Source organism: Panthera onca, chromosome E2 (assembly GCF_046562875.1).
Source record: "Panthera onca isolate mPanOnc1 chromosome E2, mPanOnc1 haplotype 2, whole genome shotgun sequence".
Classification (NCBI taxonomy): Eukaryota; Metazoa; Chordata; class Mammalia; order Carnivora; family Felidae; genus Panthera; species Panthera onca.
Window position 1 is genome coordinate 11,215,324 of NC_138353.1, and position 27,899 is coordinate 11,243,222.

The 27,899-nt window shown below is 59.5% G+C and overlaps 2 protein-coding genes and 1 long non-coding RNA gene across 8 annotated transcripts; 1 reads left to right on the forward strand and 2 right to left on the reverse strand.

Moving 5' to 3' along the window:
* Positions 1 to 1,453: 1,453 nt before the first annotated feature.
* Positions 1,454 to 17,952, forward strand: ERCC2 (ERCC excision repair 2, TFIIH core complex helicase subunit). Of its 2 annotated transcripts, none has more exons than XM_060651449.3 (23): positions 1,454 to 1,522; positions 1,843 to 1,942; positions 3,270 to 3,347; positions 3,426 to 3,488; positions 3,683 to 3,796; positions 6,868 to 6,984; positions 7,071 to 7,187; positions 7,415 to 7,538; positions 7,634 to 7,730; positions 7,926 to 8,059; positions 8,141 to 8,309; positions 10,012 to 10,130; positions 12,394 to 12,463; positions 12,544 to 12,613; positions 12,700 to 12,801; positions 14,327 to 14,390; positions 15,015 to 15,136; positions 16,266 to 16,358; positions 16,459 to 16,531; positions 16,782 to 16,852; positions 16,964 to 17,107; positions 17,205 to 17,348; positions 17,705 to 17,952. In XM_060651449.3, exons 1-23 carry the CDS (start codon positions 1,518 to 1,520, stop codon positions 17,795 to 17,797), a joined length of 2,283 nt encoding a protein of 760 aa, XP_060507432.3. In that variant the 5' UTR covers positions 1,454 to 1,517; the 3' UTR covers positions 17,798 to 17,952. The 2 variants fall into 2 exon arrangements, with proteins under 2 accessions (XP_060507432.3, XP_060507433.3); XM_060651450.3 differs by lacking the exon at positions 1,454 to 1,522 and adding an exon at positions 1,581 to 1,746.
* Positions 13,681 to 14,791, reverse strand: LOC132690698 (uncharacterized). Its single transcript, XR_009615467.3, has 2 exons — positions 14,303 to 14,791; positions 13,681 to 14,198 (listed from the first exon to the last, which is right to left on the reverse strand). It is a non-coding gene; the product is annotated as an uncharacterized LOC132690698 (long non-coding RNA).
* KLC3 (kinesin light chain 3) lies at positions 17,893 to 25,988 on the reverse strand. Of its 5 annotated transcripts, XM_060651456.3 has the most exons (13): positions 24,256 to 24,438; positions 22,366 to 22,631; positions 21,640 to 21,870; positions 21,264 to 21,333; positions 20,689 to 20,908; positions 20,266 to 20,353; positions 20,091 to 20,192; positions 19,497 to 19,670; positions 18,880 to 18,970; positions 18,753 to 18,793; positions 18,563 to 18,669; positions 18,310 to 18,373; positions 17,893 to 18,130 (listed from the first exon to the last, which is right to left on the reverse strand). In XM_060651456.3, the coding sequence occupies exons 1-13, from the start codon at positions 24,257 to 24,259 to the stop codon at positions 18,059 to 18,061; spliced, it is 1,530 nt and encodes a 509-aa protein (XP_060507439.3). In that variant the 5' UTR covers positions 24,260 to 24,438; the 3' UTR covers positions 17,893 to 18,058. The 5 variants fall into 5 exon arrangements, with proteins under 5 accessions (XP_060507439.3, XP_078295805.2, XP_078295803.2 ...); XM_078439679.2 differs by lacking the exon at positions 18,753 to 18,793 and having other exon boundaries at positions 17,893 to 18,373; positions 24,256 to 24,437; XM_078439677.2 differs by lacking the exons at positions 18,753 to 18,793; positions 24,256 to 24,438 and adding an exon at positions 25,856 to 25,988 and having other exon boundaries at positions 17,893 to 18,669.
* Between the last annotated feature and the right edge of the window lie 1,911 nt (positions 25,989 to 27,899).

Genomic DNA, 27,899 nt, shown 5'->3' on the forward strand with positions numbered 1-27,899 from the left:
GTGTGAGGTGTGTGTGTGTGTGTGTGTGTAAGGGGTTAAGTTTAATTTGGTGCCACCGAGAGCAAGGACCTGAAGAATGTGAGGACGTCCAGACATATGGACGTCAGGGGAAAGAACATTCCAGGCAGAGGAAAGAGCAGGTGCAAAGGCCCTAAGGTGGGATGTGCCTGGAGTGTTCTGGAAACAGCAAGGAGGATAATGTGGCTGAAATAGAATGAGCTAGGTGGGAGAGGAGGGGATTAGAGAGGGAAGGTGGGTTGGTGAGGGGGTGATGGGGGAGGTACAATCGTTACAGTTCTGTAGGCTGCTATCAAGATGTTTGGCCTGGCCCTGCCCCCTCCCTCCAGCTACAATCTCTCTACTCTCTCTCTTTGCTTCTCTCCTTCCAGCACGCAAGCTTCCTGTGCTTCCTTCTGGCCACAGAGATTTTGTGTACAACATTCCCTCTGGCTGGAACACCAATACCGTTTCCACTTCTCTCATGTATCCCCTTTGGTACTTTCTCGTACTTCCTGTCTCTATTCAAACCTCATTTCCTCCACAAAGGCTTTTCTGACCACTCCGCACCCCGTTGTCAACAGCCCATTTTCTGTATGTAGCCCCTATGGTTTCCAGAATTTTTCCATCACAGCACTTGTCATACTTGTAACCATATATTCACTTGTAGGTTTAATCTTTGTTCTTTGAGGACAGGAACAGGGGCTGTCTTGGCCACCTTTGTGTTTCCAGGCCCTAGCAGAGTAGAGGCCCCATTTCTATTTGTTGAATAATCACATAAAAGCTGCTAGCATTTACTGAATGCTTAGTATGAGCTAAACCCAGTTTTAACTGCCTTATGTGGGTTTATTTAAGCATCATCTACACTGTAGATAATCTAATTGTTCCTACTTTGCAGGTGAGAAGTTAATTTGACCAAGGTCACACAGCTAATAGACAGTGGAGCCAGGATTTGGACCCGGGCACTCTGATTCCAGAGTCCACACCTTAGCCGACAAGCCACAGTGCCTTTGCATTACTGCCTGATGGCAAATAGTAGGCGGTCACTAAATGGGAGGAGTTATTTCTCCCCAGAAAAATCTACGGCACAGCAGGGATTTTATAGATGCATGTTTGTCTCGTGCGGCGAAGACATTCCTTAATCGTGGGGTCTGTAGGGGTCCCCAATTTTCCTGTCATTTCCTTTCGACTATTTGCTAGATGAACTACGTAGATGCAGAGAGACCAAACAGTAATGAATGGGATCGATTATCTCGGTTCTCTCCCTTCAAGTTTTGTTCTTGGCACTCTGCGATCCTCAGCGACGCCTCCGACACCTCCTCTCCCCGGGTCCGCCCCCCGCCCCCCCGCATAGCAGTGCGCACGCGCATTATCCCCCGCCCCAGTAGAGTGACGGGCGGCTTCAGCCAATGGCGTCGTGAGCAAGGCGGAGCGGCACCTCGTGGACGCCCCACGGATCCCGGTCTCTGAATATTTATGAGGGAGGCGGGCCAACGCCGCTTCTCGCCGAGGCCGGCGCCATGAAGTGAGAGCGGGGTCGGGGTTCGCTGCTCGCCGGGGTCTAAAAGATGGGGGGGACCAGTGGGTGCGCCCGGGGCCCGGGCGGGGCGCGGGGGTGCGGGAGGAGTGGGGTGAAGTTAGCCGCGGGGCCCCACGGGGCGGTAACGAGGACGGTCAGCGAGGCGATGCCGAAGGGACCCGCGGGTCCTGGGGAAGCGGGGGATGCTCGGGGGGACCGGCTCCCGGCAGGTAACTCCTCTCGGCCGGACGACAGGGCAGTGCGGGGGCTGGAGAGGGGCCCAGGGGGCGGGGGACTGACCCTGCCCCCCACCCCCCCGCCGCCAGGCTCAACGTGGACGGGCTGCTGGTCTACTTCCCCTACGACTACATCTACCCGGAGCAGTTCTCTTACATGCTGGAGCTCAAACGCACACTGGACGCCAAGGTGGGGGGGCCCGGCCCTCCGCTTCCCACCTGACAAGTGGGACGGCCACGCGTGCCTCTAAGACTGAACTTTCTGGACGTCTAGGTTTTAGGAATCTGAGGTCCTTGGGAGGCCAGCGCTCCCCAAACTCCTGGCATCTAAAATAATAGTTCATAAAAGCAGCACCTAACATTTATCAGAGGCTGCTGCGCTGCATTAGAGCCGGCTCTCGGGTGGGAAGCCTGGACCCACAGCCGTGTGCAGTTGGGTGAATCACTTAATCTCCCTGTTGCACGCTTTTCACGTGTGTGAAACGGGCTTAGTTAAGACTGCCTACCCTCAGAGGTTAGTGTGCAGGTTGTTAGGAGTTAACTCGGTAAGTGAGGCAGCAGTTCTTAACTGGGGATGATTTTGACTGCCCGAGGCAGTGTCCGGAGACATTCCTGGTTGTCCTACTAGTGGAGGGGGGCGGGTGCTACCTGCATCTAGCAGGTAGAGGCCATGGACTCTGCTAACCATCCTGTAGAGCGTAGGACAGGCCCCCTCACCCCACAGCCAATTAGTATCTGACCCGCAAATGTCCAGGGAGCCTAGGTTGAGAGATTCTGATGGAAGACCCTTAGAAGCAGAGCCAAGGGCTTCTGGGTGGCTCAGTTGGTTGAACTTTCCACTTTGGCTCAGGTCGTGATCTCCGGACTCCTGATTTCTAGCCCCGCATCTGCTCGCGACTGTCCGCATGGAGCCTGCTTTGGATCCTCTGTCCCCCTTTCTCTCTGCCCCTTTCCCCCTTTGTGCGAGCACGCGTGCGCTCGTTCTCTGTCTCTCTCTCAAAAATAAACGTTAAAAAAAAAAAAGCGTCAGGCACAGGGTAAGTGCTGTAAAAGGGTTTGCTAAATTAAAAGGCAGGTCACTACCTGTCAGTTACCATGCTAAATGTATAACCCTCAGTTTCTCATTAGTCCTCACAGTAATTCTGTAAGGAGGTGCTTAGTAGGCCCATTTTATTTATTTACTTATTTTTAAAAAATTTATTTGCTTTTTAAAGTAATCTCTATACCCAGTGTGGGGCTCAAACTCACAACCCCGAGATCGAGAGTCTCATGCTCTTCTGACTGAGCCAGCCAGGCGCCCTTGGCCTGTTTTAGAGATGAGAATACCAAGGTCAGATGGGTGAAGGCACTTGCTATGACCACTCAACAACAAAGAGCTGGCCAAAGTGGGGTTCAAACCCACTGTCCCTGGGGCCTAGACTTTTAACTGCTGTTGTCCCTCTTATTTCAAGATGGTGGCATTCTGGGGGCAGTCCCCAGAGTTTGTGTCCCTGAAGTTCTGTCTCTCCCACATGCAGGGTCATGGAGTCCTGGAGATGCCCTCAGGCACTGGGAAGACCGTGTCCCTGTTGGCCCTGATCATGGCATACCAGAGGGTAAGTGACCCCTGGGCCCGTGGAGGGGGAGGCAGAGGGAAGGGATCCAGCAGGGGCTGAGCCCGTTGTCATCGGCAGGCATATCCACTGGAGGTGACTAAACTCATCTACTGCTCGAGGACTGTGCCTGAGATTGAGAAGGTGAGCCAGGGCCAATCCCCGGCCAAGGCCAAGTTCTGTAGGACTTGTTGGTCCCTCTGGTGGTTGCTCCTGTAGCTGGGGGGTGTTTGAGAAGCTCCTGTAGCTGGAGGGTGTTTGAGAAGCTGGGGGAGGGGCGGGGCCAGGCTGGGCAGGGACTTGTGCCGGAGTCCTCCCTCCCTCCTCCACGGGAACAGGTGATCGAAGAGCTTCGAAAGTTGCTCCATTTCTATGAGAAGCAGGAGGGTGAGAAGCTGCCGTTTTTGGGGCTGGCTCTGAGCTCCCGGAAGAACCTGTGCATTCATCCCGAGGTGAGTGCCCTTTTCTCCCCTTTCCCCACGCCTCAGGGTTGGGGAGACCGCCATCCAACCAGGAATCCTAGATCCCTAGACCATACCTCTCAGGGTGATAGGCAGGGACCACACGCAGAATTCTCTCCTCACTCGTCAAATTCTGAGTCCTCATTCGCGGCCCAAACACACATCCTCCCTAGCCTGAGAGAGGTTAAAAAGGCACTTCCTGGAATCCAGCAGGCCTGGTTTCCTGGCTCTGAAACTTAATAGTCCTGTATTCTCGGATAGGTGGTTTCTATAGTCAGACTTCAGTCTCCCTTTCTGTAAAATGGGGGTGATTAGTTACCTGCTTCATATAGCTGTTAATAAGATTGGGCAAGGGGGTAGGGGGGTGGGTGAAGTGGGCAAAGGGGGTCAGAATGTACAAACTTCCAGTTATAAAACACATAGGTCACGGGGTTGTAACGTATAGCATGTTGACTGCAGTAAATAATACTGTATCATATATTTGAAGGTTGCCGAGAGAGTAGGTCTTAAAAATTCTCATCGTAAGAAAAAATTGTGGGGTGCCTGGCTGGGTCGCTCAGTGGAGCATGCGACTCTTGATCTCCGGGGTCGTAAGTTTCAAGCCCCGCATTGGGCATAGAGCTTCCTTTAAAAAAAAAAAAAAAAAAGAGGGGCGCCTGGGTGGCGCAGTCGGTTAAGCGTCCGACTTCAGCCAGGTCACGATCTCGCGGTCCGTGAGTTCGAGCCCCGCGTCAGGCTCTGGGCTGATGGCTCGGAGCCTGGAGCCTGTTTCCGATTCTGTGTCTCCCTCTCTCTCTGCCCCTCCCCCGTTCATGCTCTGTCTCTCTCTGTCCCAAAAATAAATAAAAAAAAAAAAAAAGTTGAAAAAAAAAAAAATTGTAACTATGTGGTGACAGATATTAGCTGACTTATTGTGGTGGTCATTTTGCAGTATATACAGGCATCGAGTCCTTACGTTGTACAGCCTGAAACTAACATAGTGTTGTATGTCCATTATATCTCAATAATTAAAAAAAAAAAGATTAAGGGGTGCCTGGGTGGTTCAGTCAGTTAAACTCAGGTTATGATCTCACAGTTCGTGGGTTCGAGCCCCGCGTCGGGCTTTGTGCTGACAGCTCAGAGCCTGGAGCCTGATTCAGATTCTGTGTCTCCCTTTCTGCCCCTCCCCTGCTGGCACTGTGTCTCTGAAAAATGAATAAATGTTATACATAAATAAGTAACTGACCGAGCGAGGTAATGTACGTATAGCCCTTAGCATGTGCAAAAATCTAAAACATGACAAGTGACCATGCTATTTATACAATAATCTGTGACTCGTAGAATATTACTTATTGTTAAGTTACGTTTCAAAACCATCGGGGCTCACGCCCAAGCAGTGTTCTAAGCACTTTGCGTGTGGTAAACGCGTGGAATATATATCATGACATTATTATTTTTTTTTTAATTTTTTTTAATATTTATTTTTGAGACAGAGAGCATGAATGGGGGAGGGTCAGAGAGAGAGGGAGACACAGAATCCGAAGCAGGCTCCAGGCTCTGAGCTGTCAGCACAGAGCCCGACGCGGGGCTCGAACTCACGGACCGCGAGATCATGACCTGAGCCGAAGTCGGCCACTTAACCAACTGAGCCACCCAGGCGCCCCTCATGACATTATTTGTGAGAACACGAGACATGATAGATGAGGTCGGTGATCGTTAGAAGTAGCTCCAGCCTTGGGGCTTAACCCCACGCGCTAAAGATTCTTCAAAGCTTGATTTTTTTAAAAAATTGAGGTGTCATTGACATACAATGTTAGTTTCAGGTGGGCAGCGTAAAGATTTGGTACCTGTATAGTGTGCAAAATGATCACCATGGTTAAGTCTAGTTATATGTATCACTTTATATAATTCCAAAAATTTTTTTTTTGTCTCGTAATGAGAACTTTTCAGATCTCCCTTAGGAACTTGCAATAATGCAGTACGGTATTATGAACTATAGTCTCCGTGCTGTATGTTACATCCCTAGAACTCAGTTGTTTCAAAACTGGAAGTTTGCCGTTTTTCATCCCCTTCACCCGTTTCTCACTCCCCTCCCCTGGCAACCACCAATCTGTTCTTTTTTTTTTTATATAAAGATTTTTTTTTTTTTTAATGTTTATTTATTTCTGAGACAGAGACAGAGCATGAGCAGGGGAGGGGCAGAGAGAGAGGGAGACACAGAATCCGAAGCAGGCTCCAGGCTCTGAGCGGTCGGCACAGAGCCCTACGCAGGGCTCAAACTCACAAACCGTGAGATCATGACCCGAGCCCAGGTCGGTCGCTCAACCGACTGAGCCACCCAGGCGCCCCTAAAGATTTTTTTTTTAAGTTTATTTATTTTGAGAGAGAGCGCATGCAAGTGTGTGAATGGGGGAGGGGCAGAGAGAGAGAGGGAGAGAGAATCCCAAGCAGGCTCTGAGCTCTGCCAGCACAGAGCCCAACGTGGGGCTCCCATCTCACGAATCGTGAGATCATGACCTGAGCCAAGATCAAGAGCCGGACCAACCGAGCCATCCAGGTGCCCCTAAAGATTTTATTTTATCACTGTTACTGTTTCTAAGTTTACTGGTGAGAGAGAGAGAGAGCACACGAATGTGCAAGTGGGGGAGGGGCAGAGAGAGAGGGAAAGAGAGTCCCAGGCAGACTCCACACTGACAGAGCAGAGCCCAGTGTGGGGCTCGAACTCATGAACTGTGAGATCATGACCTTAGCCGAAGTCGGGATGCTTAACCGACTGAGCCACCCCGGTGCCCCAAGATTTTATGTTTTAAGTAATCTCTATACCCAGCATTGGGCTCGAGCTCACAATCCCAAGGTCAGCATAGGAGTCTGGCAGTTGCTCCCCTCTGATACCTCCTCGGTTAAGTTCGCAAGCGTCTTAACTGTTTAGTAACGAAACAAGTTGAGGTTCGAGTTTCCCCACAATTCCCGATTCTCACCCCAGACGGCCAGGACAGCCCCCCATCCCACGTAGCTGGTGGGTGTAGAGCCAGGGTCGAGGAATGCTTGAGCTTCTCGGTGCTAAGATGCCCCCCGGCCGCCAGGTGATGTCCCTGCGCTTTGGGAAAGACGTCGACGGGAAATGCCACAGCCTCACGGCCTCCTACGTGCGCGCACAGTACCAGCAGGACTCCAGCCTGCCCCACTGCCGCTTCTACGAGGTGCCCGCCGAATGGGCTGAGGGAGGGAGGGCAGGAGGGTAAGCCGGCTGCGACAGCCGACCTCCCTGACCCCCGCTCCCCCCCAGGAGTTTGACGTCCATGGGCGCCAGGTGCCCCTCCCTGCTGGCATCTACAACCTGGATGACCTGAAGGCCCTGGGGCGGCGCCAGGGCTGGTGCCCCTACTTCCTTGCCCGCTATTCGGTGAGAAGGCTGGGGGGCTGGGCAGAGGGGCGGGGGTGTGCGTTACGGCCTGCCTGCCTGTTTGTCGGTCTGTCTGTCCATCAGCTCGTGTTTGTACCTTGCCCAGGTCTGGCCTGGCAAGACCTGGCCTTGCGTCTACGAGCCCGTGAGGGAAGCGGGTGCCGGCAGGGGAGGGGTAGGTGGGGGGGGGACAGGGCCGGGGTAACCATGCCCTCCTTGGCCCCTAGATCTTGCACGCCAACGTGGTGGTTTACAGCTACCACTACCTCCTGGACCCCAAGATCGCGGAGCTGGTCTCCAAGGAGCTGGCCCGGAAAGCTGTCGTGGTCTTCGACGAGGCCCACAACATCGGTGAGGCGGGAGGCAGAGGAGAGGAGAGACTCGGCCCCTCCGGCCGCCGCTCCGGCCGCCCGCCTGAGCCCGGCTCTCCCCCGTCTCCTCTCTAGACAACGTCTGCATCGACTCTATGAGCGTCAACATCACCCGCCGGACCCTCGACCGGTGCCAGGGCAACCTGGAGACCTTGCAGAAGACGGTGCTCAGGTGGGGGCCTCGGGTGGCTGCCGGACCTGAACGCCCACCCTGCGCCCTGCCGTCTGGTTCCCACCTTCTCCCGGGCCCCCGCTTTCTGCCCGACTTACTCCCGGGGACACCGGGCCTATCCCAGTGCCCCCCAACCCCCCCCCCCCAGATGTCCCCCACTCTTCCCACACCCGATCCCCCCTCCCCCCCGCCCAGGATCAAGGAGACCGATGAGCAGCGACTGCGGGACGAGTACCGCCGCCTGGTGGAGGGGCTGCGCGAGGCCAGTGCGGCCCGGGAGACCGACGCCCACCTGGCCAACCCCGTGCTTCCCGACGAGGTGCTCCAGGGTGAGCTGAGCTGCCGCTCCCTGCTGCCACCTGCCCCCGGTCCCGCCCTCCCCGGTGGTGGCTGATTGCGTCTCCCCGCAGAGGCGGTACCTGGCTCCATCCGCACGGCCGAGCACTTCCTGGGCTTCCTCCGGCGGCTGCTGGAGTACGTCAAGTGGCGGCTGCGGGTACAGCACGTGGTGCAGGAGAGCCCCCCCGCCTTCCTGAGCGGCCTGGCCCAGCGTGTGTGCATCCAGCGCAAGCCCCTCAGGTGCGGCCCCCCCCACGGCCGGGGGCGTCCGGTCCCCGCGGGGGGTTCGGGGCCTCCCCGAGCCCCGTCCTCTGTGCCCGGGGCCGCCGCGTGGCCGGTGTCAGGAGTAAGTGACGGGCGCAGAGCGAGCGTGTGCGGTGACTCGGCAGACCGGGCAGATCCCCGGGGAGGTCGGAGCCGGCCCCGCGTCCCTGTGTGTGTCGGGCGGGAAACCGGCAGGCAACGCGTGGCTTAACCAGAGAGCTTGACGGAGGCGCGACTGACAGAGGCGGGCAGGGCAGGAGGTCCGACAGGGGTCCTGGACCCTCGTCCGGCTCAGGTATTTCCGCCTGAGGCCACGGTGGCAGGGGAGGGACGGCCCCGGAGGGGGCTCCTGACAAGCTCCAGCAGGGTGGGAGCTGGGGGCAAATGCTGTAGGTCCCCTGGACCCCTGTCGCCTCCTACCGGTGCTTCTCTTTGTCCCCAAGAAGCCTGACGGCAGGGACCAGGAACCCCCCGCCTTCCCCCCGCCAGGCAGTCTGGCGGGGATCATCCCTAGCACGGAACAAGCGGAGAATGGACCTGGGAGAGGGGTGGGGCCTCCTGTACTTTCCTTTGGCTGTTTTGCATTAAGTCATTGGTCTTCTCTGAACCTCAGTTTCCTCTTTTGTTCCAACGGGTAGGAGGGCCGTCACGTTCCCTCCCGGGTTTCTGTGGTGGTGAAATGAGAAAGCGCTGACAGAAATAACTTACTTGCCCTGTCTTGAGCACTGGTGATGAGCTAAGCACTTCACGCTCTGCATCTTGTGGGAGCTCGGGAGGGCGCTCCTGTGCCGCAGAGGAGGACGGTGTGGCCTAGAGAGGGGAAGCCGCTGCCCCGGGGTCACCCGGCACTTTGTGGGTCAGTCGTGCGAAGCCAGGTCATTAGGGCCCCAAAGCCCCTCACTGCCCTGCCTCTAAGGGGCTGGGGCGGCCCTCAGGGTGGCTCTGTCTGTCCCCAGACCAGGATGACCAGGGTGAGCATGGCTGGGATGGGGGAGCTCAAAGGGGGCACCTGATCCAGCCGGGGTGGGGACGTACAGATGACAGGCTTGAAGCGGTGGCATTCGGAGGCAGGTTCTAAAGCTCCGGGCATCCCCCGGGCTCTGAAACCAGGCGTTCCCGCTCCATGACCCGCCCTTGAGGGGCGACAGCCTCAAGCCTGACCACCGGTCAGGTGCCTGGGCGGCCTTGTGTGGGAGGGCTGGCGACACGGCATACGTGAGATTGTCCTCTGTGAGTACGCGGGGCTCTGATGCTTGGATGTGCCACCACGGTGGCCAGGTGTGACTGACACGGTGTGACAGGTCGTGGGTGTGAGCTGCATGCGGCCGTGCGGGATTCGGGCTGTGACCGGGATTCTGGGGGTGCTCGTGGGTCTCCTCTTTTGACCAAGAGCCTGCACGGGGTGGTGTGGCCGTGTGTGACGTATGACCGCGGGACTCTGGACGTACGACGCGTGACTTCTCCGCGTGCGCTGTCCTACAGCTGTGGCTCTGCGTGATGGGCAGTTGTACGGTGTGGGGACACGGGGGTGACTGAAACAGCCCCGGTCTCTGCCCTCACGGAGCACCCGGTCACCCGGGGAGACCGATGTGTGACCGAGTGCTGGCGAGGGCGGAGGAGGTCGCTGGTCCTCTTGGCTCTCTGCCGCCCCCCTGACCCCGTCCGGCCTTCGCACCAGATTCTGCGCCGAACGCCTCCGCTCCCTGCTGCACACCCTGGAGATCGCCGACCTTGCCGACTTCTCTCCCCTCACCCTCCTCGCTAACTTCGCCACCCTCGTCAGCACCTACGCCAAGGGTAAGCTCATCTTCTCCTACCTCTGCCGGGCCCCCCCGGCAGGTGGAATCGGGAGCCCGGCAGAGTCCAGAGAGTTGTCAGTGAGACTTAGACTTTCGGGACCTTGTAGGGCTGGGCTCGGGAGTTTGGGCTTCATTTCAAGCGCAGTGAGGATCCACAGATAGTTCTTGGGTTAGCGCAAGCCTCGCGCTCAGATTTGTATTTTCTAGCTTCGAAGTGGAGTAGGATGGGGGACGAGGCCAGAGAAACTCTGTGGGGTCCCTCACGCTGTTGGGTGTGGTAAGGAGTGGGCCTTTCTACTGCCGGGAAGTAGGGAGCCATGGCAGGTTCTGAGCAAGGGAGGGGTAGGGGCCTGGGGAAGGATGGGAGGACGGGAGGGGCTGGAGAGAGATGTGGGACCTGGTGTCTGGGGGGTGGCGGGGAGGCAGGGGGGCTGGGGAGCAAGGAGCTGAGTGCATGGCTCAGGTTTCCAGCTTGCCAGGGAGAGGGGATGTTGTTCCCGTTCCCGAGGCTTTACTGGTCAGCACGTGTTAAGCTGGCCAAGGGCTCAGTCTGATCCCCAGGGATTACTGCTCTGTCCCGGAAACCAGGTCAGACTTCCTGACACCCTGCAGCAGGATGGAGAGTCTGTCCCCCCACCCGGCGCACATCAGTAGCAAGTCCCACTACAAGCTTCCTTCTGTATCCCTCCCTCTCCTGCCCCAGCCCACCTTCTTCCGGGGCTGGCTTTCTCGTCTCTTCCCATCCACTAGCGCCTCCCGTTCTTTGACCTGGAACATCTTGCCCGATACTCCTCAGCCCCCAGCTACCTCCTACTCATCCTTCGGTTTAGCTGGTTAAAGATGGCCCCTGTTCGAGGAAGCCCTTCCTGACCCCAGGCTGCGTCAGGCTCCCCTCCTCTTAGCTCCCCTGTCCCAACCCTCTCTGGTCACCTGGTCACTCACTGGGGACAGGACTGCGTCCCCATCATTAGACTGTGAGCCCTGAGAGGGCAGGGCCACAGCTGTCTTGGTTCCCACTGTGTCCCCAGTACAGAGCTGGGCATAGAGAACTTGATTGTTTTCTTTTTTAACTAGGTGAAATTGAGTATGTGAGTTCATTCATTCACCTATTGTTTTTTTTTTTTTTTGATGTTTGTCTTAGTGTGTGTGCACGCACACACAGGAGGGAAGCAGGGAAAGAGGGAGAGCGAGAATCCCAAGCAGGCTCCGCACTGCCAGTGCAAAGGGGCACAAACCCCCAAACTGTGAGATCATGACCTGAACCGAAACCAAGGGTCAGTGGCTCAACCAACTGAGACACCCAGACGACCCCATTCACCTGTTTTTTTTTTTTTTTTTTTTTTTTTTTTTTCAACAAACAGGCCAGGCCCCGCACTGGGGAAGTGACAGGAATCAAGAGGGACCTCATTTCTGATCTCCTGGAACTTATATTGTAGAAAGGAAGACAGGTAGCAAAGACTCAGATAAGAAAGATAATTCTAAAAAGGGATCGTTTTCATGAGAAACAAAAACATTGCCGTGTTGGAGCATGCCTGCGGTGGCTGGGGTGGCCAGGGGAGGCCTGAGGCGTGGACATTTAAGCTGAGTCCCAAATGACCAAATGGAACCAGCTGCCTTGGGAATCTTTTCGGACTGTGGGTCCAGCAAGTGCAAAGGCCCTGGGGTGGAGTGAGCCCAGTGGTTTTTGAAAGTTAGGCAGGAGGCCTGTGAGTGAGGAAATGGGGTCAGCGTGGCAGGGTCCTAGATGATTTTGCACCTTGAGAGGGGTGTGGGGAGCTATACCGGGCTTCTGAGCAGGGCAGGGATATGACCTGACTTAGGATTTCACAGGGTCTCTCTGGCTGCTGGGAAGGGAGCGGGGGTGGGAGCTGGAAGCCCAGTGAGGTGGTGACTGCAGTGGTCCAGGCCAGAGGTGATGGTCTTGGGAAGGGGGTTGGAGGAGTGGTCAGGTTGCAGATGGGCTTTGGAGGCAGAGCTGACCAGCCTGATGGGTTGGATAGATCTGGGGGAAAGGCTCCAGGTTCTGGCTTGAGTGGCAGGGTAGGTTCTCGAGGCTCTGGGAGAGTCAGGAGTAAACCTTCGGTGCTCTCTGTTCATGATGCTGAGTGGGTGTCGGCTCTGGGAGAAGCGGACAGGTTGGGGGCGTATGTTGGACTCTGGATGCTGGGGCAAAGGGTTGGTGGTCCAGGTCACTGATGGAAGAGGGTGTGGCCAGGTGGGCGTGGCTCCGACCGGTGACCTGGAATCTCGCTGGCTCGTAGGTTTCACCATCATCATCGAGCCCTTTGATGACCGGACCCCCACCATTGCCAACCCCATCCTGCACTTCAGGTGAGACCCCACCCCAGTGGGGGGTGTGAACGGACCACAGGGGCCCCAGCGTGGCCCTCAACACCCTCTTCTTCCTGCAGCTGCATGGACGCTTCCCTGGCCATCAAACCCGTGTTCGAGCGCTTCCAGTCTGTCATCATCACATCTGGGGTGAGGACCCTTTTCTGCCCCCAGCCCTCCACTATGGGGTTCCTGGCCCAGTCCTGCTGAGGTCCCGCCTGCTGTCTCTGCTACAGACGCTGTCCCCACTGGACATCTACCCCAAGATTCTGGACTTCCATCCTGTCACCATGGCAACCTTCACCATGACGCTGGCCCGGGTGTGCCTCTGCCCGATGGTGCGTGGGAGAGGGTGGATGCTGGGGCAGGGGAGATGGGAATGGGGGCCGCCTTTCCTCCCTCTGTTCTGTTGCTCAGGCAGGAGAGTTTTACAGCTGAGGGCACAGACTCTGGATTCAGAGACAGACCTGGGGTTGATGTTACTTCTCCCGGTAGGGAGGACTTTGCAAGCCTCAGTTTCTAATCTGTAAAATGGGAATGCATCCTCTCTGATGTCCCAGGCTGCTTGAGGGGATAGTGAGATCAGGGGCATAAAACGCTTCTGCAGCCCAGGGCCTGCCAGTAGGCACTCAGTCAACATCTCGGTTAACGTGGCTTTGCCTGGTTCGTCATCGGGCCATAACGTTGGTGAGTGACCTTTTTGCTTTGCCTCAGTTTCCTTTGTAAACAGGTATCAAAACATGGGCCCTCCGTCCTTTATCTGAATCCCTTGGGCCAGATGTATTTTATTTTTTTAAAGCTTATTTTGCAAGAGAGAGCGAGCGAGCAGGGGAGGGGCAGAGAAGGGAAGAGAGAGAGAATCTCAAGCAGGCTCTGCACTGCCAGCACAGAGCCCAGCGTGGGGCTCGAACTCCTGAACCGTGAGATCATGACCTGGGCTGAGATCGAGTCAGACGCTTAACCAACTGAGCCACCCAGATGCCCTGGCCAGATGTATGTTAGAATTGAGGCTTTTCCTGGGGCGCCTGGGTGGCTCAGTTGGTTGTCTGACTTCGGCTCAGGTCGTGATCTCACTGCTTGTGAGTTTGAGCCCTGCGTCGGGCTCTGTGTTGACAGCTCAGAGCCTGGAGCCTGCTTCAGATTCTGTGTCTCCGTCTTTCTACCCCTCCCCCGCTACTGCGCGCTCGCTCGCTCTCAAAAATAAACATTAAAAAAAAAAAAATTTAGAATTGAGACTTTTCCAGACTTTAAAAACAAAGCACGTGCCGTGTGGTATGTAAACATGGCCAGCGGGGTGTGGGCAGCTCCCTCCAGTGCAAGTCGTGTTTTAGCAGGAAGAGGTTTTAAGACGTCAAAGGGAGGCAAGCCGGGACTCTGAACAGACTCTGGTCGGAGCAGATTCTGCTGTCGTACGTGTTTGTGCCAAATTCAAATAGCTGGAGTTTCTGGAGTTTTTTGGCTCTTGGAATTGCCCTTGGGGGTCGTGGACCGGTGGTGACCGCGTATTGCGTTGCAGTTTTGTGGAGGTGCCCGGGGAGGGACGCGCCAGGGGCTGGTGGCTGTCGAGGTCGGGGTGACACGTTCTCCTGGAGCCGCCTGACCTGGAGGCTGGGGCCGGTAGAACACTCTTGCTGGTTAGCGACACGGACAGACGGGTTCAGTCCTGCCTCTGCCGTTTATCTGCCGTGTGACCTTGGGCAGGCAACTCCCCTTCTCAGAGCCTTAGGTCATTCATCTGTGCCGGGCAGATAACGGCGTAGCTGAGGGTTCGTCCAGTGACATTGTGTCTATAAAACGCTGGCAGCTAACGCATTAGAGTGGTGACTGCCGGTTGCTTACCGCGATGGCTCTCGCTCTCTCCAGATCATCGGTCGGGGCAATGACCAGGTGGCCATCAGCTCCAAATTTGAGACCCGGGAAGATATTGGTATGCTGCTCGCGGGGCTGGGTGCATGGGTTGCGAGAGGGGAGGTGTATCAATGGGCTGAGTCAGGCCGCAGTAACAAATAGCCCCGAATCAGAGTGGCTTCACACGGAAGGTGCTTCTTGCTTCTTGCTCGTGGTGTGTGCCATTGTGGGTTGGGCGGGGGGCCTCCCCAGGTGTCCCCTCCCTCTGGGCACCTTCACTGTTGGACACATCATGGCGGTGGGGAGATGTGACGGGAGGGATCCTGGTGATCGTGCTGTGCCTCCTAAAGGCGTTCGGCCCCCAGAAGTGACTCCCGGCCACTCATTTCATTGGTCAAGACGAGTCACGTGGCCACACCTAACCTGAGGAGTCCACCCATGTGGCTGGAAAAAGTGGAGTGTGTGTGAACAGCCCTACAGCTGGCCTCAGTGGGGCTTCTGGGGACCCCGAGTTGAAGATCGGGCACTAGAGGGGCGCCTGAGTAGCTCAGTCTCAGCTCAGGTCTTAAGCTCAGGGTCCTGAGTTCAAGTGGAGCCTACTTTAAAAAAAAAACCAAAAAGCCAAAACCAGGGCATTAGATAGGAGCGCCCTGACAGGGAGCGGGGAGGAGGAGGACCCAGGCCGCCCTCTGACCCCTCCCAGCGGTGATCCGGAACTACGGGAACCTCCTGCTGGAGATGTCCGCCGTGGTCCCCGACGGCATCGTGGCCTTCTTCACCAGCTACCAGTACATGGAGAGCACCGTGGCCTCCTGGTACGAGCAGGTACGCCCAGCCGCCCCCTCCCCGGAAGTCCCCTCTCCCCTCAGCGTGTTGGTTTCCTTTGTCTTGTGTTCTGAGTGGCGACGGGCACCACAGGTGATGGGACAGCGTGTGGAACACAGCGAACAGTTCGAAGAATACACAGTGTGTACCCTTGCACGTGCCTCTCCCCCCTCCCCCCCTCCAGGTTAAAAACTGGAGCCCCTGCTAGGCAGTGTGTGGGTGAGATCATGGGCCTTCTGGAAAAGGGGCTCACCACAGCTGGGCACCGGGTGGCTGCTGTGACCTCTCTCCTGGTGCACCACGGCCCAGCTCTCGGGGGGGTGGTGGAGGGGAAGCGGGCACTTCCTGAGGGCGAGATGAGAGAATGTGGCTGATCCAAGGACCCAGGAACAGAGCAAGGGGGGGAGGGGGAGGGGCCTCATCCTCTTGGCCAAGACCTTTGTCTTGTCCTCACGTGGGCGCTTCCCACACGTTGGGGAAGGTGGCTTCCGGCCACCTGAATCCGCATCCTGAGTGGTGTCCTCTTTAAGAAGACGTCGCCTGGCCCAGGGTCATGAAGGTGGTCTCGTGTGTGTCTTCTAGAAGCCTTGTAGTTCTGGCTTTCACGTGTGGGTCTGTGAGTTACCTCAGATTCGTCCTTGTGTAGGGGGTAAGGTCAGGGCCCAAGTTCTTTTTTCTCCGTGTGGAGAACTGGAAAGCACTCTCCCCACTGGAGACGGACACAGGTACGGATGACCTGTGTGGGGGTGCGTTTCTGGACCCTCTGGTCTGTCCCCGCGTCCGTCCTTGATCTCACCCAGTTAAATGCAGTGTCACAGGAAATCCCTGGGCCGCCTCTGTTTGGCTCTGCCTGACCTACATCAGCCTCTCTACTAACCACCAGCCGGGGGCCGGAGTGTCCCAATGGGCCACCTCGGGGCATATGGCCGCCCCACTTGTCCGAAGGATGGCGTGCGGGGGTTGCCCCCCCACCCCCCGCAGATCACAGAGCTTCCCACGAGGAAGGCTGAAGGAAGGTGCAAGGCTGGCGCACAGGAGCTGGGGCAGAGCTGGGTTTAGCCAGGAGGCCTGTGCCCTTAGTCCACTTCCGGCCCACCCGCAGCCCGACCTGCCTGGTGTCCTTCCCTAGGGCATTCTCGAAAACATCCAGAGGAACAAGCTGCTCTTCATCGAGACGCAAGATGGGGCCGAGACCAGCGTCGCCCTGGAGAAGTACCAGGAGGTGGGTAGGGGCGTGGGGGATGCCGGGAGACGGCGTGCAGAGGGCCTGAAGGAGGCGGCTCCGAGGGCACGCAGCTCCTGTCTCGGCCTCCCCTCCCCAGGCCTGCGAGAACGGCCGCGGAGCCATCCTGCTGTCAGTGGCCCGAGGCAAAGTGTCCGAGGGAATTGACTTTGGTGAGTGGACTAGCTCCCCCCCCCCCCCCCGTGTCTGCGTGGAGCTCTGGCTGTTTCTGGTCCCCCAGGGGACAGCACCCTCCCCCCCTCGCCTGTGCACACACCGGGATCTCCCCTTCCTGAGTCCCGAGTACCCGGTGGGGCCCTCGGAGCGTAGCCGCGCTCTTCCCATTGAGACAGCACAACCTCCTGGCCCACGCGAGGTCAGGCCACCCGGTAACCCCGTGCCCCTCCTGTGCTCGCCCCCCAGTGCACCACTACGGGAGGGCCGTCATCATGTTTGGTGTTCCCTACGTCTACACCCAGAGCCGCATTCTCAAGGTGAGCAGCCCCCGGGGGCGCTAGGATGTTAGGGCCCCTCGGGCCAACCCCTGGAATGGGTGCCGGGTGGAGGGGGCCGGAGGGACCGCTCTGCCACCTTCTCACCGGCAGGCGCGGCTGGAGTACCTGCGGGACCAGTTCCAGATCCGAGAGAACGACTTTCTCACCTTCGATGCCATGCGCCACGCAGCCCAGTGTGTGGGTCGGGCCATCAGGGGCAAGACGGACTACGGCCTCATGGTCTTTGCCGATAAGGTGGGGGTTCAGGGGCCTCTGGCTGCCAGGGTGCTCCCCCCCCCACACCCCCAGGGTCCTGATGTCTATCCTTTCTCCCTTGCCTGCCTGCCGAAAGCGGTTCGCCCGGGCAGACAAGCGCGGGAAGCTTCCCCGCTGGATCCAGGAGCACCTCACTGACGCCAACCTCAACCTGACGGTGGATGAGGGGGTCCAGGTCGCCAAGTACTTCCTGAGGCAGATGGCTCAGCCCTTCCACCGGGTGAGCTGGACGTGGCTAAGCCCCTCGTCCAGGAAGGTCCCTTGACTTTCTCCCCAAGCCCTAACCCTAGCCTGCCCCCCCCCCCCAGAGAGGCCTTTGGAATGGGGGCCCCGTGGGGCGTCTGTAGTGATCGGGCAGGGGTGTGGGAGTCCGGCCGGCTCCCCTCTCCCTCCCTCAGGCCTGTTTTGGCCTGCCAGGGGATGGTATGTTCCCCATCGTACGGGTGTTTCTAAAGCCCCAGTAGGCCCGATGCAGGCCACTTCCTGTCACTACTGGTGCTCAAGTCTTGGATCCCTGAGTCCCGTGGGGAAGCGCTACACTGCCTGCCCCTGACCTGATCGCTCTGTCCCCTCCAGGAGGACCAGCTGGGCCTGTCCCTGCTCAGCCTGGAGCAGCTGGAATCAGAGGAGACGCTGCGGAGGATAGAGCAGATTGCTCAGCAGCTGTAGCTCAGGGCGGGGACTCCAGAGTCCTACCTGGCCCTGGGTCCCAGCAGCCTGGAAGTCGCCCCGGGTCCCTGCACGAAGCCGCAGGCAGACGTTCCTGGCTTCCGAATCTACAGCCTTTAATCGCAGGAGGAGAGCGGGGCACAGCGAAGCCCGATACCCCGGGGGCCCCCCCAGGGGAGAGGCCATCCGGGAGCTGAAAGGCCACCCTCCGCCCCTTCCCCACTCTTCCTGAGAAGCTGGAGCCGTGTGGTCCTGTCAACTTCAGCGGGGGCCCAGGTCCTGGGTGCTGGCGCTGAGGGTCCGAGCAGCCTCGCTCAGGTGCTGGTTGGCGAACTGCGGACAGGCACGTGGGCAGGACGAGGCCTGGCTCCAGTCACCGTGAGGGCCGCCCCCCAGCGTGCTCACTAGCTGGTCCATCCCTGTCCCCACTCTAGCCTGACCGGACCCAGCCTTGCCTCTGGGTCTCCCAGCGTGGCCCCCTACTCCAGCCTTGACCCGAGTGCCCCCCTCACCTGGGTCCCTGCAGCCTTTGGACCATCCACGTTCAGCATATTGAGCGACATGGCTCTCTTCATTCTGTAAGAAGAGGGGGAGTCCCGGAGGGTCCGGCTCCCGCTCTGGGGAAGACTGTCCCAGCACCTGATCTGACTGTTCGTGTCCCAGAGCAGATGGGAACCATAGACGGTTCTCGAGCAGGAGAGGGGGTGGGGTGGGTTGCAGAGGCTGCAGCCGTCGGGCTCTGTGCTGACCCAGTGGACCACTCACCCTGCTGCCCCAGCCACCCCCTCGCCTCGGAGACGGGAGACCAGCTTCTCGCTTCCACGCCGGAGGGACTCGCGGAACTTGGAGAATGAGCTGCTCCGACGCAGGGGCTGGGGAGGGCACCGGGGAAGGGGTCAGTCCCTGCTTCTCAGCCAGGCCCCACCCCTGTGGCAGAAGCAAAGCCCATCCTCACCTGCTGTTCTGCGTCCCCAGCCGTGCCTGTGGGGGGGGCTCCTAAGAAAAGATGGGGGACAGTGCAGTGGGGACACTGAGAAGTTACCTGGGGGGGGGGGGGGGGGGGGGCGGGGAAGGGGGCTCACCCAGAGGGGCAGGCAGGTCTTCCCGACTGAGGATCTCTTTGTACAGCTCTTCTGCCTGCTGGTACTTGTTCTGTTTCAGGTAGGCCGAGGCCTGCGGGGAGGGGAGGGCCTGGGTGATCTCGGCTCCAATCTACCTCCCTGGGCCCGGTGTTACAGGAGGAGCCAGACGTGTCCGCCCCCAGCCTCCCACCTAGTGACCAAGGGCAGGTGACTGGTTCCTGCTCTGCCTTGGGCTAGTGACACCACCTCTTTGTGCCTCCATTTCCTCGTTTGCAAAATGGGACGGTAACGGCACCTCCCTCCTAGGGCCCTTTAAGAAGTGGAGGGTACCGGGAAGGTACTAAAAAAGGGGGGGGGGGTGGGCTAGAGCTCAATAAATAGGACACTGACATCTTGGCCCCACCTATGTGCGTGGTTTCCTGATGTTTCCATGTCCTTCCTGTGCTGAGCGATCTCGAGCTGAGGCCAGGTTGGAGAGGACCCCCTCCTCCAGGGGCTCAGCAGAGGAGGGGGGATCCTGGCCTCCAGCCTGTCCCACCCTTGAGCCAATGGGGTTCCCTCCCGAGGGACCCTGGCAGTCCGCCCCAGGTTGTACCTGTGCCCTGCCATGCCCTCACCAGGTTGTTCTTGGTCTTGGCCACGTTCGGGTCGTGGGGCCCCCCCAGGGCCTCATAAATGCTCAGGGCTCGGGCATAGTGCTGTTCCACCTCCTCGAACTTGCCCTGGTTCTGGCAGAGCAGGGCCAGGTTGTTGAGCTGCTTGGCCACGTCCGGGTGGTCGGTGCCCAGGACCTAGGGGTCAGTGGGATTGGTGGGCCACGTGATGCCAGCAGCCGTGATGGGGGCCAGGAGTTAAGGTTTATAGGATCAATGGGGAGAGTTGCGGGAGGGTAGAAGTCACACAAATGCCATTTATCAGGTCACAAAGTCATGGGGGGGGTTCCGATGGGGTTGGAAGGTCAGGACCGGGTTGGAGGGCACGTGAGGGGATTTTTAAGGAGGATCAGAGTCAAGATCAGGCGGAGCTCACCGAAGGTCAAGGGTAGTGAGTCCTGCGTTGGGGTAATTTAGGCTCAAACTGGGTGCTCATGATATCAGATGGCAAGGACATCATGGGATCAGGGTTCCAACGCGAGAGCCACTGATTTGAGCGCATCAGGATCGAGTGGGAAGGGGCAGGGGACTGTGCTGGGCAGGGGGTGGTGGCAATACCTTCTCGCGGATCTCCAGGGCACGCTGGCACAGCGGCTCGGCCTCCCGGTAACGCCCGCGCTTCCCATAGAGCACAGCCAGGTTGTTGAGGGTGGCGGCCACCTGTGGAGCGGGAGAGGCAGGTCAGGGGTGGGAGGCACGGCCCCGCAACCCTCACTCCTCGTCCCCTCCTCACCGCGGGGTGCTCGGGGCCCAGCGTCTGCTCCCGGATCTGCAGGGCATCGTGGAGGAGGTCTGTGGCCTCTTTGTACTTGTTCTGGTCCCTGCGGGGTGGCCCAGGGACGGAGGGGGGCGGTCAGCTGTGCTGGGTAGTACTTGGCTGAACCAAGCGGGGTGGCACCACCCTTCCGCGGTCCCTTCTGGGTCTCCGCACCTCCCAAGTCTAGCACAGGGCCCCTTTACCCCCAGATTGCCTCCAACCACCCCAACGTCTCTTCCCTGTCTGTTGGGGTCTGTTGCCCACGTTCTCGGATTCCTCTTTGCCTGGGTTACAGTGGCTTCCCCAGATCCCTCTCAACGCCCCCACCCACCAGTCCAGGTGCCCCATGCTGGCTCCCCTGCCCCCAGCAACGGGTCCACGACCGACGGCGGCCCTCACCGGTACACCAGCGCCAGGATGTTGAGCATGGTGGCCACGTCAGGGTGGCAGTGGCCTGAGCTCCGCTCCAGGTCCTCTAAGGCCTGGCGGCACAGTGGCACAGCGACCTCGTAGCGGCCCTGCCCTGCGTACTGGATCACGAGGTTGTGCAGGGTCCGAAGGCGGGCGGGGATCTCATAGCCCCCCTGCTGAGCGGCTGCGGCCCCCACTGCCTCCGGACCTGCAGGTGGGGAGCGTCGAGTCACTGCAGGTCTCCTACCCCTCCCACCCCACGAAAGGGAACGCATGCACCCCCAGAACTATAGCTGCCTCGCAGCCCCACCGGCCGCTGGGCTGACGTCTGAGATCGGGATCGCAGGCGTCTAACTGGTCCAAGGGCTGTGAACATGGGGTCTACCCGGGGTGGGGGGTAGGCAAGGGTGGAGGGCTGGCTTCACGGCGACCAGCCTCCCCTGCCAGCTGCCACTCGCCCTGGCCCAGCCACTTTCTCCCGATAGCCGGCCCCGAGGCCCACATCCCTGCCCGGAGACCTTGGGGGCTCACGGCCCCACCATCGCGTGCTCCCCCACACCCACCTTTCCTCTCTTCCTCCTCACTGGGGAACAGGGAGGCCAGGCTGTCCCGGCAAGGCGGGGATTCAGGCCGCTGCAGAGGACAGGAAAGCGGGGAGTCATGAGGGCTGGGAAGTTTGTTTTAGAGACCGGGGTCCTGGATCTCAGGGTTTGAGGGAGGTAGCGTTCAGGAGCCTCGGGAAGTTTCCGGAGGGCTCGGGGAGGATCTGGAGAGGGGTGTGGAAGCTGGGGGGCTTCTGTGGAAATTCAAGGGGGTTCTTTGAAGGGTCTACGGCGCTGGGGGCTCCGTGGAGAGTGCAGGTCTGTGGGGTACCTAAGGAGGGCCAGTGGGGGGGGGGGGCAGCGCATTGTGGCCCTGGCCCCGCTGACCCTGAAGCACCTGGTTCTCCGCGGGCGGGTCATACTGCCTCAGCTGCCCTAGGAACTCGAGGTGGCTCTTCTCCTCCTCCAGCTGGGCCACGGCCTCCTCGCTGGCCCTCAGCCGTCGCTGCGTCTCCTCCAGCTCCTCCCGCAGCCACGAGTTCTCCTGGGCCAGCCGCCGGGCCTGCGCTCGCAGCCGCTGCTTCTCTGCCTCCAGGGAGCCCACGTGCGCAGACAGGGCCAGCAGCACCTGTAGGGGGTTGGGGAGCAGGGGCCGGTCCCCACCCTGCCAGACAGCCCCTGGTCCACCCCCGGGGCCTCCGATCGTGCCAGCGCACCCCCATTCCACCCAAGATCCCCCGGATTCTACAGAGGCCCTTCCGTGTGACCCCCAAGGATACATACGCAGAGGCTCCCAGGGGCGTACCCACATCCTGCCCAGGGACCCTTCTGATTTTACCTAGGCACACAAATTATGCGTAGGGACACTTCACATTCTGCCCAGGTAACCCCCAAAGTCTCCCTAGGACAAGTTCTATAGACGGCCACTATCTGGTTCAGGGGCCCCCGTCCCACACAAGGACCCGGTAATGCTGCCCAGGGACCCCTAAGCCTAACCCAGCCTAGGCCTTCCCTGCTCCAGGCTTCCCTCCCCCACCCCACACACCTGCCCCCTTCATCCCTGGGCCTCCTCCCAGCTCCGAGCCTCCCCCGCACCACAGCGGGATGGCCGGTCCCCTCATACCTGGGCCTCACCCAGTCCCAGCTCGATGGCCTCCAGCGCGTGGCTCACCACCTGCTGCTTTTCTTCCAGCAGCTCCAAGCCCGCCACCAGGCCCTGCCCTGCCAGGGCCTCCGCCAGGTGCCTGGCCAGGCCACGGTGCTCCGCCCGCAGGGCCTCCAGCCCCTGGACCACCTGCCGCGTCTGGCGCACCAGTTCCTCGGGGCTCAGGCGCTCCGGGCCCAGCGCCGCGTTTCCGGGGGCCGCCACCTGCACGGACATCGCCGCTCCTGGGGGCGGCAGGGATTGGGGGATCGTCATTGCCGGAGCCAGGCAAGCCAGCCCGTCAGCCGCCAGCAGGACCCTTCCCGACTCTCTCCCCAGCCCGCCAGCCCTCTGCCTCCGTGCCCTCCCCACGCCAGCCGGCTCCCTGTCCCACACCCATTCCAGCAACTGGAAACGTTCTAGTCTAGCTTTGCCTGTCCTCAGCCCAGGGCCCTGCCCTGAGGGCAACTCCAAACCCCGTGTGCCACTGACCAAAAGAGGGCAAACGGTGGTCTTGTGGCCTCTCACCTGCCCTGAGCTCACCTGGCCAGGCCCCTCCACCCCAAGGGCCCCAGGTACCCTGGCCCAGCACTCCGGGCTATGTGACCTGGGACTGGAGGCGCCCTCCTCGGCTGGGCGTGTGGGGCGGGGCGTGTGGAGGCAGCAGCCTCTCCGTGAGCTCATTCTTAGGGTGTTTTTGTTGGGAACCAGTCAGACCACTGGGGGTGGGGTGGGGCCCGGAGATGAGGGCCAAGGGGCTGGGGCACCAGAAGCAGAGGAGCCCTCTGGAATTGGGGGGTCAGGAAAGGGGGGGGGCCATGTGTCAGCTCCCGGGGCCTGAGATGCCGACAGATCCCAAGGGAACAGGGGCTCCGCCCTCCACGGCAGACGGGCTCCGCCAGCCCAAGGCATGTTGGGACACACGTGTGCCAGGCACGGCCCATGGATGTCACATTGGCCATGTGACAGCTCAGAGTCCGAGGCCTAGAGGGTGACGCGTGGGGGTCTCACATGTGGCGCTTCATGTGGTTGTATGTGGGTGACAAAGTCAGTGACACAGCTGGTGGGGCCTCTGGAACCCTCAACCGACTGAGCCACCCAGGCGCCCCACAACCTCCCTTCTTAATCACACAGGGTGGCACACACATTCTCCTCTCAGAAACAGAATACATGCTCTTTCTTTTTTCAAATACAGCACAACACATACCTAGTTTCTCAGAAACACACACGCACACACACACACACACTCCCTTCTTAAATATATAACATGGGGTGCCTGGGTGGTTCAGTCGGTTGAGCGTCTGACTTCGGCTCAGGCCGTGATCTCATGGTTCGTGAGTTCGAGCCCCACACTGACAGTGGGGAGCCTGCTGGAGTTTCTATCTGCCCTGACCTGGTCACGCTCTCTCAAAATAAATACATTAAAAAAAAAAACAAAAAAAAAAACCTAATGCAACATACTAACTCGGGCACACACACATACACAGAAATAACACGCTTTCCTCGTGGAACTCCAACCCAGCACAAAAGTATATTTTCCTCTCAGAAGTAAAAGCCAACAGGGGCGCCCGGGTGGCTCAGTTGGTTAAACGCCCGACTTGGGCTCAGGTCATGACCTCGCGGTCCTGAGTTCGAGCCCTGCATCGGGCTCTGTGCTGACAGCTCAGAGCCTGGAGCCTGTTTCAGATTCTGTGTCTCCCTCTCTCTCTACCCCTCCTCTGCTTGTGTTCTCTCTCTCTCTCTCTCTCAAACAAACATTAATAATAAAACGAAATAAAAGCCAACACACACAGAAACTCTGTGCCCCCTCACTAGTGAAAATACCATCAAATCCCAAATTACATTCAGCCTCTTCTCGTGCACTTTTACCCATGACATCTCTCTCCCACGCTCATATGATCCTGCAAGGAGCTAACTCTCCATTATATGCCCATAGTCTCCTCCAGGGGTACGAGTGCGCGCGCGCGCACGCACACACACATAAAGTCCGGATTCACTGTGCACCTTCCTCCTTCCTCCAGCACCCCCCACCCCCTGCCGGGCCGACCAGGGATTCACACACCCACGCAGCACACACACGGACACACAGAGCTTCAAGCGTGGATGTGCAAACGACCCCTGAACTCAGGCTGCGTTGTGCCGTCACAAGCAGGCGCCCACTGTGGGCACAGACAGCGGCGGAGACCCGCAGAGGCGGGTCCGCGGCTTGGACACACACCCTCTCACGCACACGTCACTTAAGCGGCCGCTCCGTCGGAAGCAGCCCCGCGGTTCGGGCACCTACGCACGTGCTCCCAAACCTGTGCACTTAGACACACGGTCAGGGGGTCGCGGAATCATGGATTTTATACACCGTCGGCTCTCACTCGCCAGCCATCTCTACGGATACGCGGGTCTCTCGCTATACGTACATACGTGCGCGCACGCCACGCCATACTGCGTGTCACGCCTCCCACACGAGCCCCACGAGACGAAGTCACCGTCCCCCAAGTTCACGGAGAGGCAGCCTGACGACCACAACCACCGTCCCCACCATTTTGCCCGCGTGGACTTCCGCCGAGCCGAACGCTCTTGCTGGCGCCACCCACCAGCTTGACCACAGCCACACGCCACGTGGCCCGCCGCCTCGACACACACCGGTTCCCGCACTCGGTACCCGCCCCCCCCAAGCAACAAACTCCCTTTCGCACGCTCAGCCCCGTGCGCACACGCTCACGGCCGACGGGGAGAATCACACAGCCACCCTGCACGTCCGCGTGGGTCCCCCATCACCCACCCCTCCTCCACCCCGCCCGCACCCTCACACCTAATCCTATAAACAGTGCAACTGCGTCCCACACCCGCAGCGCCCCCCGCCCCCCCGCATGAGACACACCGTCCGAGGTGTCGCCCACGATCCCATCTCTCGGAAGCCGTTCCCCGTCATCCACGCGGTCCCTCCGCGCCCCTCCCAGGGCGACCCCGCCCGTCCGTCGCCCTTTCTCACCCACACCCACGGCCTGACACCACCGCGCCCACACCGGAGCTTCGCACACCGTCTCTCCACACACACACACACACACACACACACACACACACACACACCTGCATCAGGCGGCCCCCATCATGGCCAGCCCCCCAAACCGCACACCTTACCCCTGGCCGTCTGGCCCGACCGACCCCGCGCACCCGGGCTTCCCCCGCGGCGCCCGGGCGTCACAAGGGCCCCCCGCCTTCCCCAGGCCCCGCCCCGTCTTCGCTCCTGTTTACCTGCGCACGGGGGAGGGGGCGCGGCCCCAGCTGGGCCTCCAGACCCGGGGAGCTGGGGGGGAGCCCCAGGGCGGGGCAGGGGGGGTCCAGGGGCCCCAAGGCCCGTCCCCGTCCCCAGGCCGGCGGGCCCAAGGGTGCGCCGGGCCCCGGCCCTCACCCTCCGCCCCCGCCCCCATCCTCGAAGGCCCCGGGACCCCCCGCCCGGCACCTCGGCGCCCACCTGAGCGCGGACGGCTCCGGGACCCGCTCCGCCGCTACGCGCCCGCCCGCGTCCGGCACGCCGCGCTCGCCCCGCCGCTCCCGGCGGCGCCCCGGGTCTCCGGCCGCGGGCGGCTCCTCCGAGGGGCGGGGCGGCCTGGAGCCCCGCCCCCGCAGGTGAGGCCGGCCCCGCCCCCCGCCCGGCTCCACCGGAGCCCCCGCGGTCCCGGCCCTGCGGGAGCAGCACCACCGCGCAGGCCGAACCCGCAGGCCGCGGGGCCCGTCGAATCTGAGGATGATTCCGGCGCGCTGGAGTCCGGCCAGCCGGGTCTCAGAGAAGCTGGAATGTTGGAAACTTTGGATCCCAGACCGATGGCTTTCTTGCAGGGCCGGCCGCTCTCGGCCCCCTCTGCCCACGGATCCCATCCGTCCGTCTGGTAGCTTCTCAAAGGCCGCTTCGTCCCAGAGGCCTTCCCCGACTGCCCCTTCTAAATGACACTGTCCCACCAAAACACTCCCGCATTCCCCGGCTTGATCTGGTTCGCAAAACTTCTCAGGGCCTAAAATGATTCTAGGTAACGTTATGTCCTATTGCTGTGTCTCATCACGTGGTTGGCGAGGTGATGTAATGGCTAAAGCTTGGGGTCTGTGTTCAAAGTTGACTTCGGCACCTACTGGCTGCGAAGCCCTTGGGCAAGTAACTTAAACTCTGTGTGTGTGCCCAACGTGCTGAGTCTGTAAAATGGGGATAGTCAAAGGCTGCCAGGGTTGAATGAGGTCATATATAGATGGGACTCTGTATTGTCAGCATCGGATCTTCAACACTAGAGCAGATCCTGGTGCCAAGTATGTGCTCAATAAGCAATTTGTCGAGCAGTTGACTGAGTGAAGTCAGGTCTTAGAAACGTAAATCGGCCAAAGCTGGGCGCACAGGATTTTCACATCGTGGAATTCGGTTCAGCTGGAGGCGTTTCCATACTCCTGCCGTACCCCAGTCCCTGCACTACAGGATGCTTCCAGCAGAGAGCGCTGCGGGCCCGTGATCCAGGCCCCAGACCACAGCGCAGATCAGCACCTTCCCTCCGAGCCTCAGCCAACCTGCCTTCTGATCCCTTGTTCTCTGAGCCCCAGTGCAGATGCTCCCTCCTCCCGGAAGCCCTCTGGGGACCCCAAGGCCGGATGAGACGTTCCTTTCTGGATCCGGTAGCCTTCTGGGCTCCCACATCTCAGTCGTGCCCGTTCTGGGTCATCACTGTCTTGAAGACAGGTCTATCCCCAATATTCGAATGTAGTCCCAAGAGGGGACTGCTGGGCCAAGGCGTCTCAGTCACCATTGTGTCCCCAGTGCCACCCAGCACAGGCTGAACACAGAGGAGTCACTTGGGCGAATAACTGTTGGTTGAATAATGGAAAACACAACTCAAATTCACGCTCTAACTTCTCCAGGTATTTCTAAGGAACAGGGTAGAAAGGGTCAAACTCTTCCCCCCCTCCCCTCACCGGGTTGGCCTCAGGGGACTGGACATCAGGCTCTGGATCTGCCACATGCTTACGGAGAGGCAGTGCGGGACCTGCACATCATGTGCTGGCTGTGTGACCCCCGAGCCAGGAACTAACGTCTCTGGGCCTAAGGTTCCTGGTCTGCAGAACAGGACTCACAGGAAACCTACTTTTCGAGGCTGTTGTGGGATTAGTGAGTAATCCCTGTAAAAGGCTTAGAACAGAGTGGCACGTGGTAAACACAGTGTGTGTGTGTGTGTGTGTGTGTGTGTGTGTGTGTGTGTGTGTGTCTGCGCTCGTACCGCTGGGGGGGTGGGGGGAGGGAGTTGGAGCCAGGTAGATCTGAGTTCAAATTCTGATCTTGCTGTTTCCTCGTAACCCGGGGCAAGCGATGTTTCTAAGCGCCCATTTCCTCATCTATAAAACCTGAATGATCACGCTGTCCATAGACCATAGTGGTGAGGATTAAGTGAGATCAAGACTGAAAGACGAAATTATTAACCAAGACACCATTTCTTCAGGCTGGCCCTGTGCCACGCACTTTTGCACAAACCCATGAGGGCTGG

Coding starts and splice junctions, on each gene's coding strand:
- ERCC2 (XM_060651449.3), top strand. Junction 3,489..3,682: donor CTGTGCCTGAGATTGAGAAG/GTGAGCCAGGGC, acceptor CCACGGGAACAG/GTGATCGAAGAGCTTCGAAA. Junction 3,797..6,867: donor ACCTGTGCATTCATCCCGAG/GTGAGTGCCCTT, acceptor CCCGGCCGCCAG/GTGATGTCCCTGCGCTTTGG.
- KLC3 (XM_078439676.2), bottom strand. Junction 21,334..21,639: donor ACCCGCCCGCGGAGAACCAG/GTGCTTCAGGGT, acceptor TGTCCTCTGCAG/CGGCCTGAATCCCCGCCTTG. Junction 20,354..20,688: donor ATCCTGGCGCTGGTGTACCG/GTGAGGGCCGCC, acceptor GCCACCCCGCAG/GGACCAGAACAAGTACAAAG.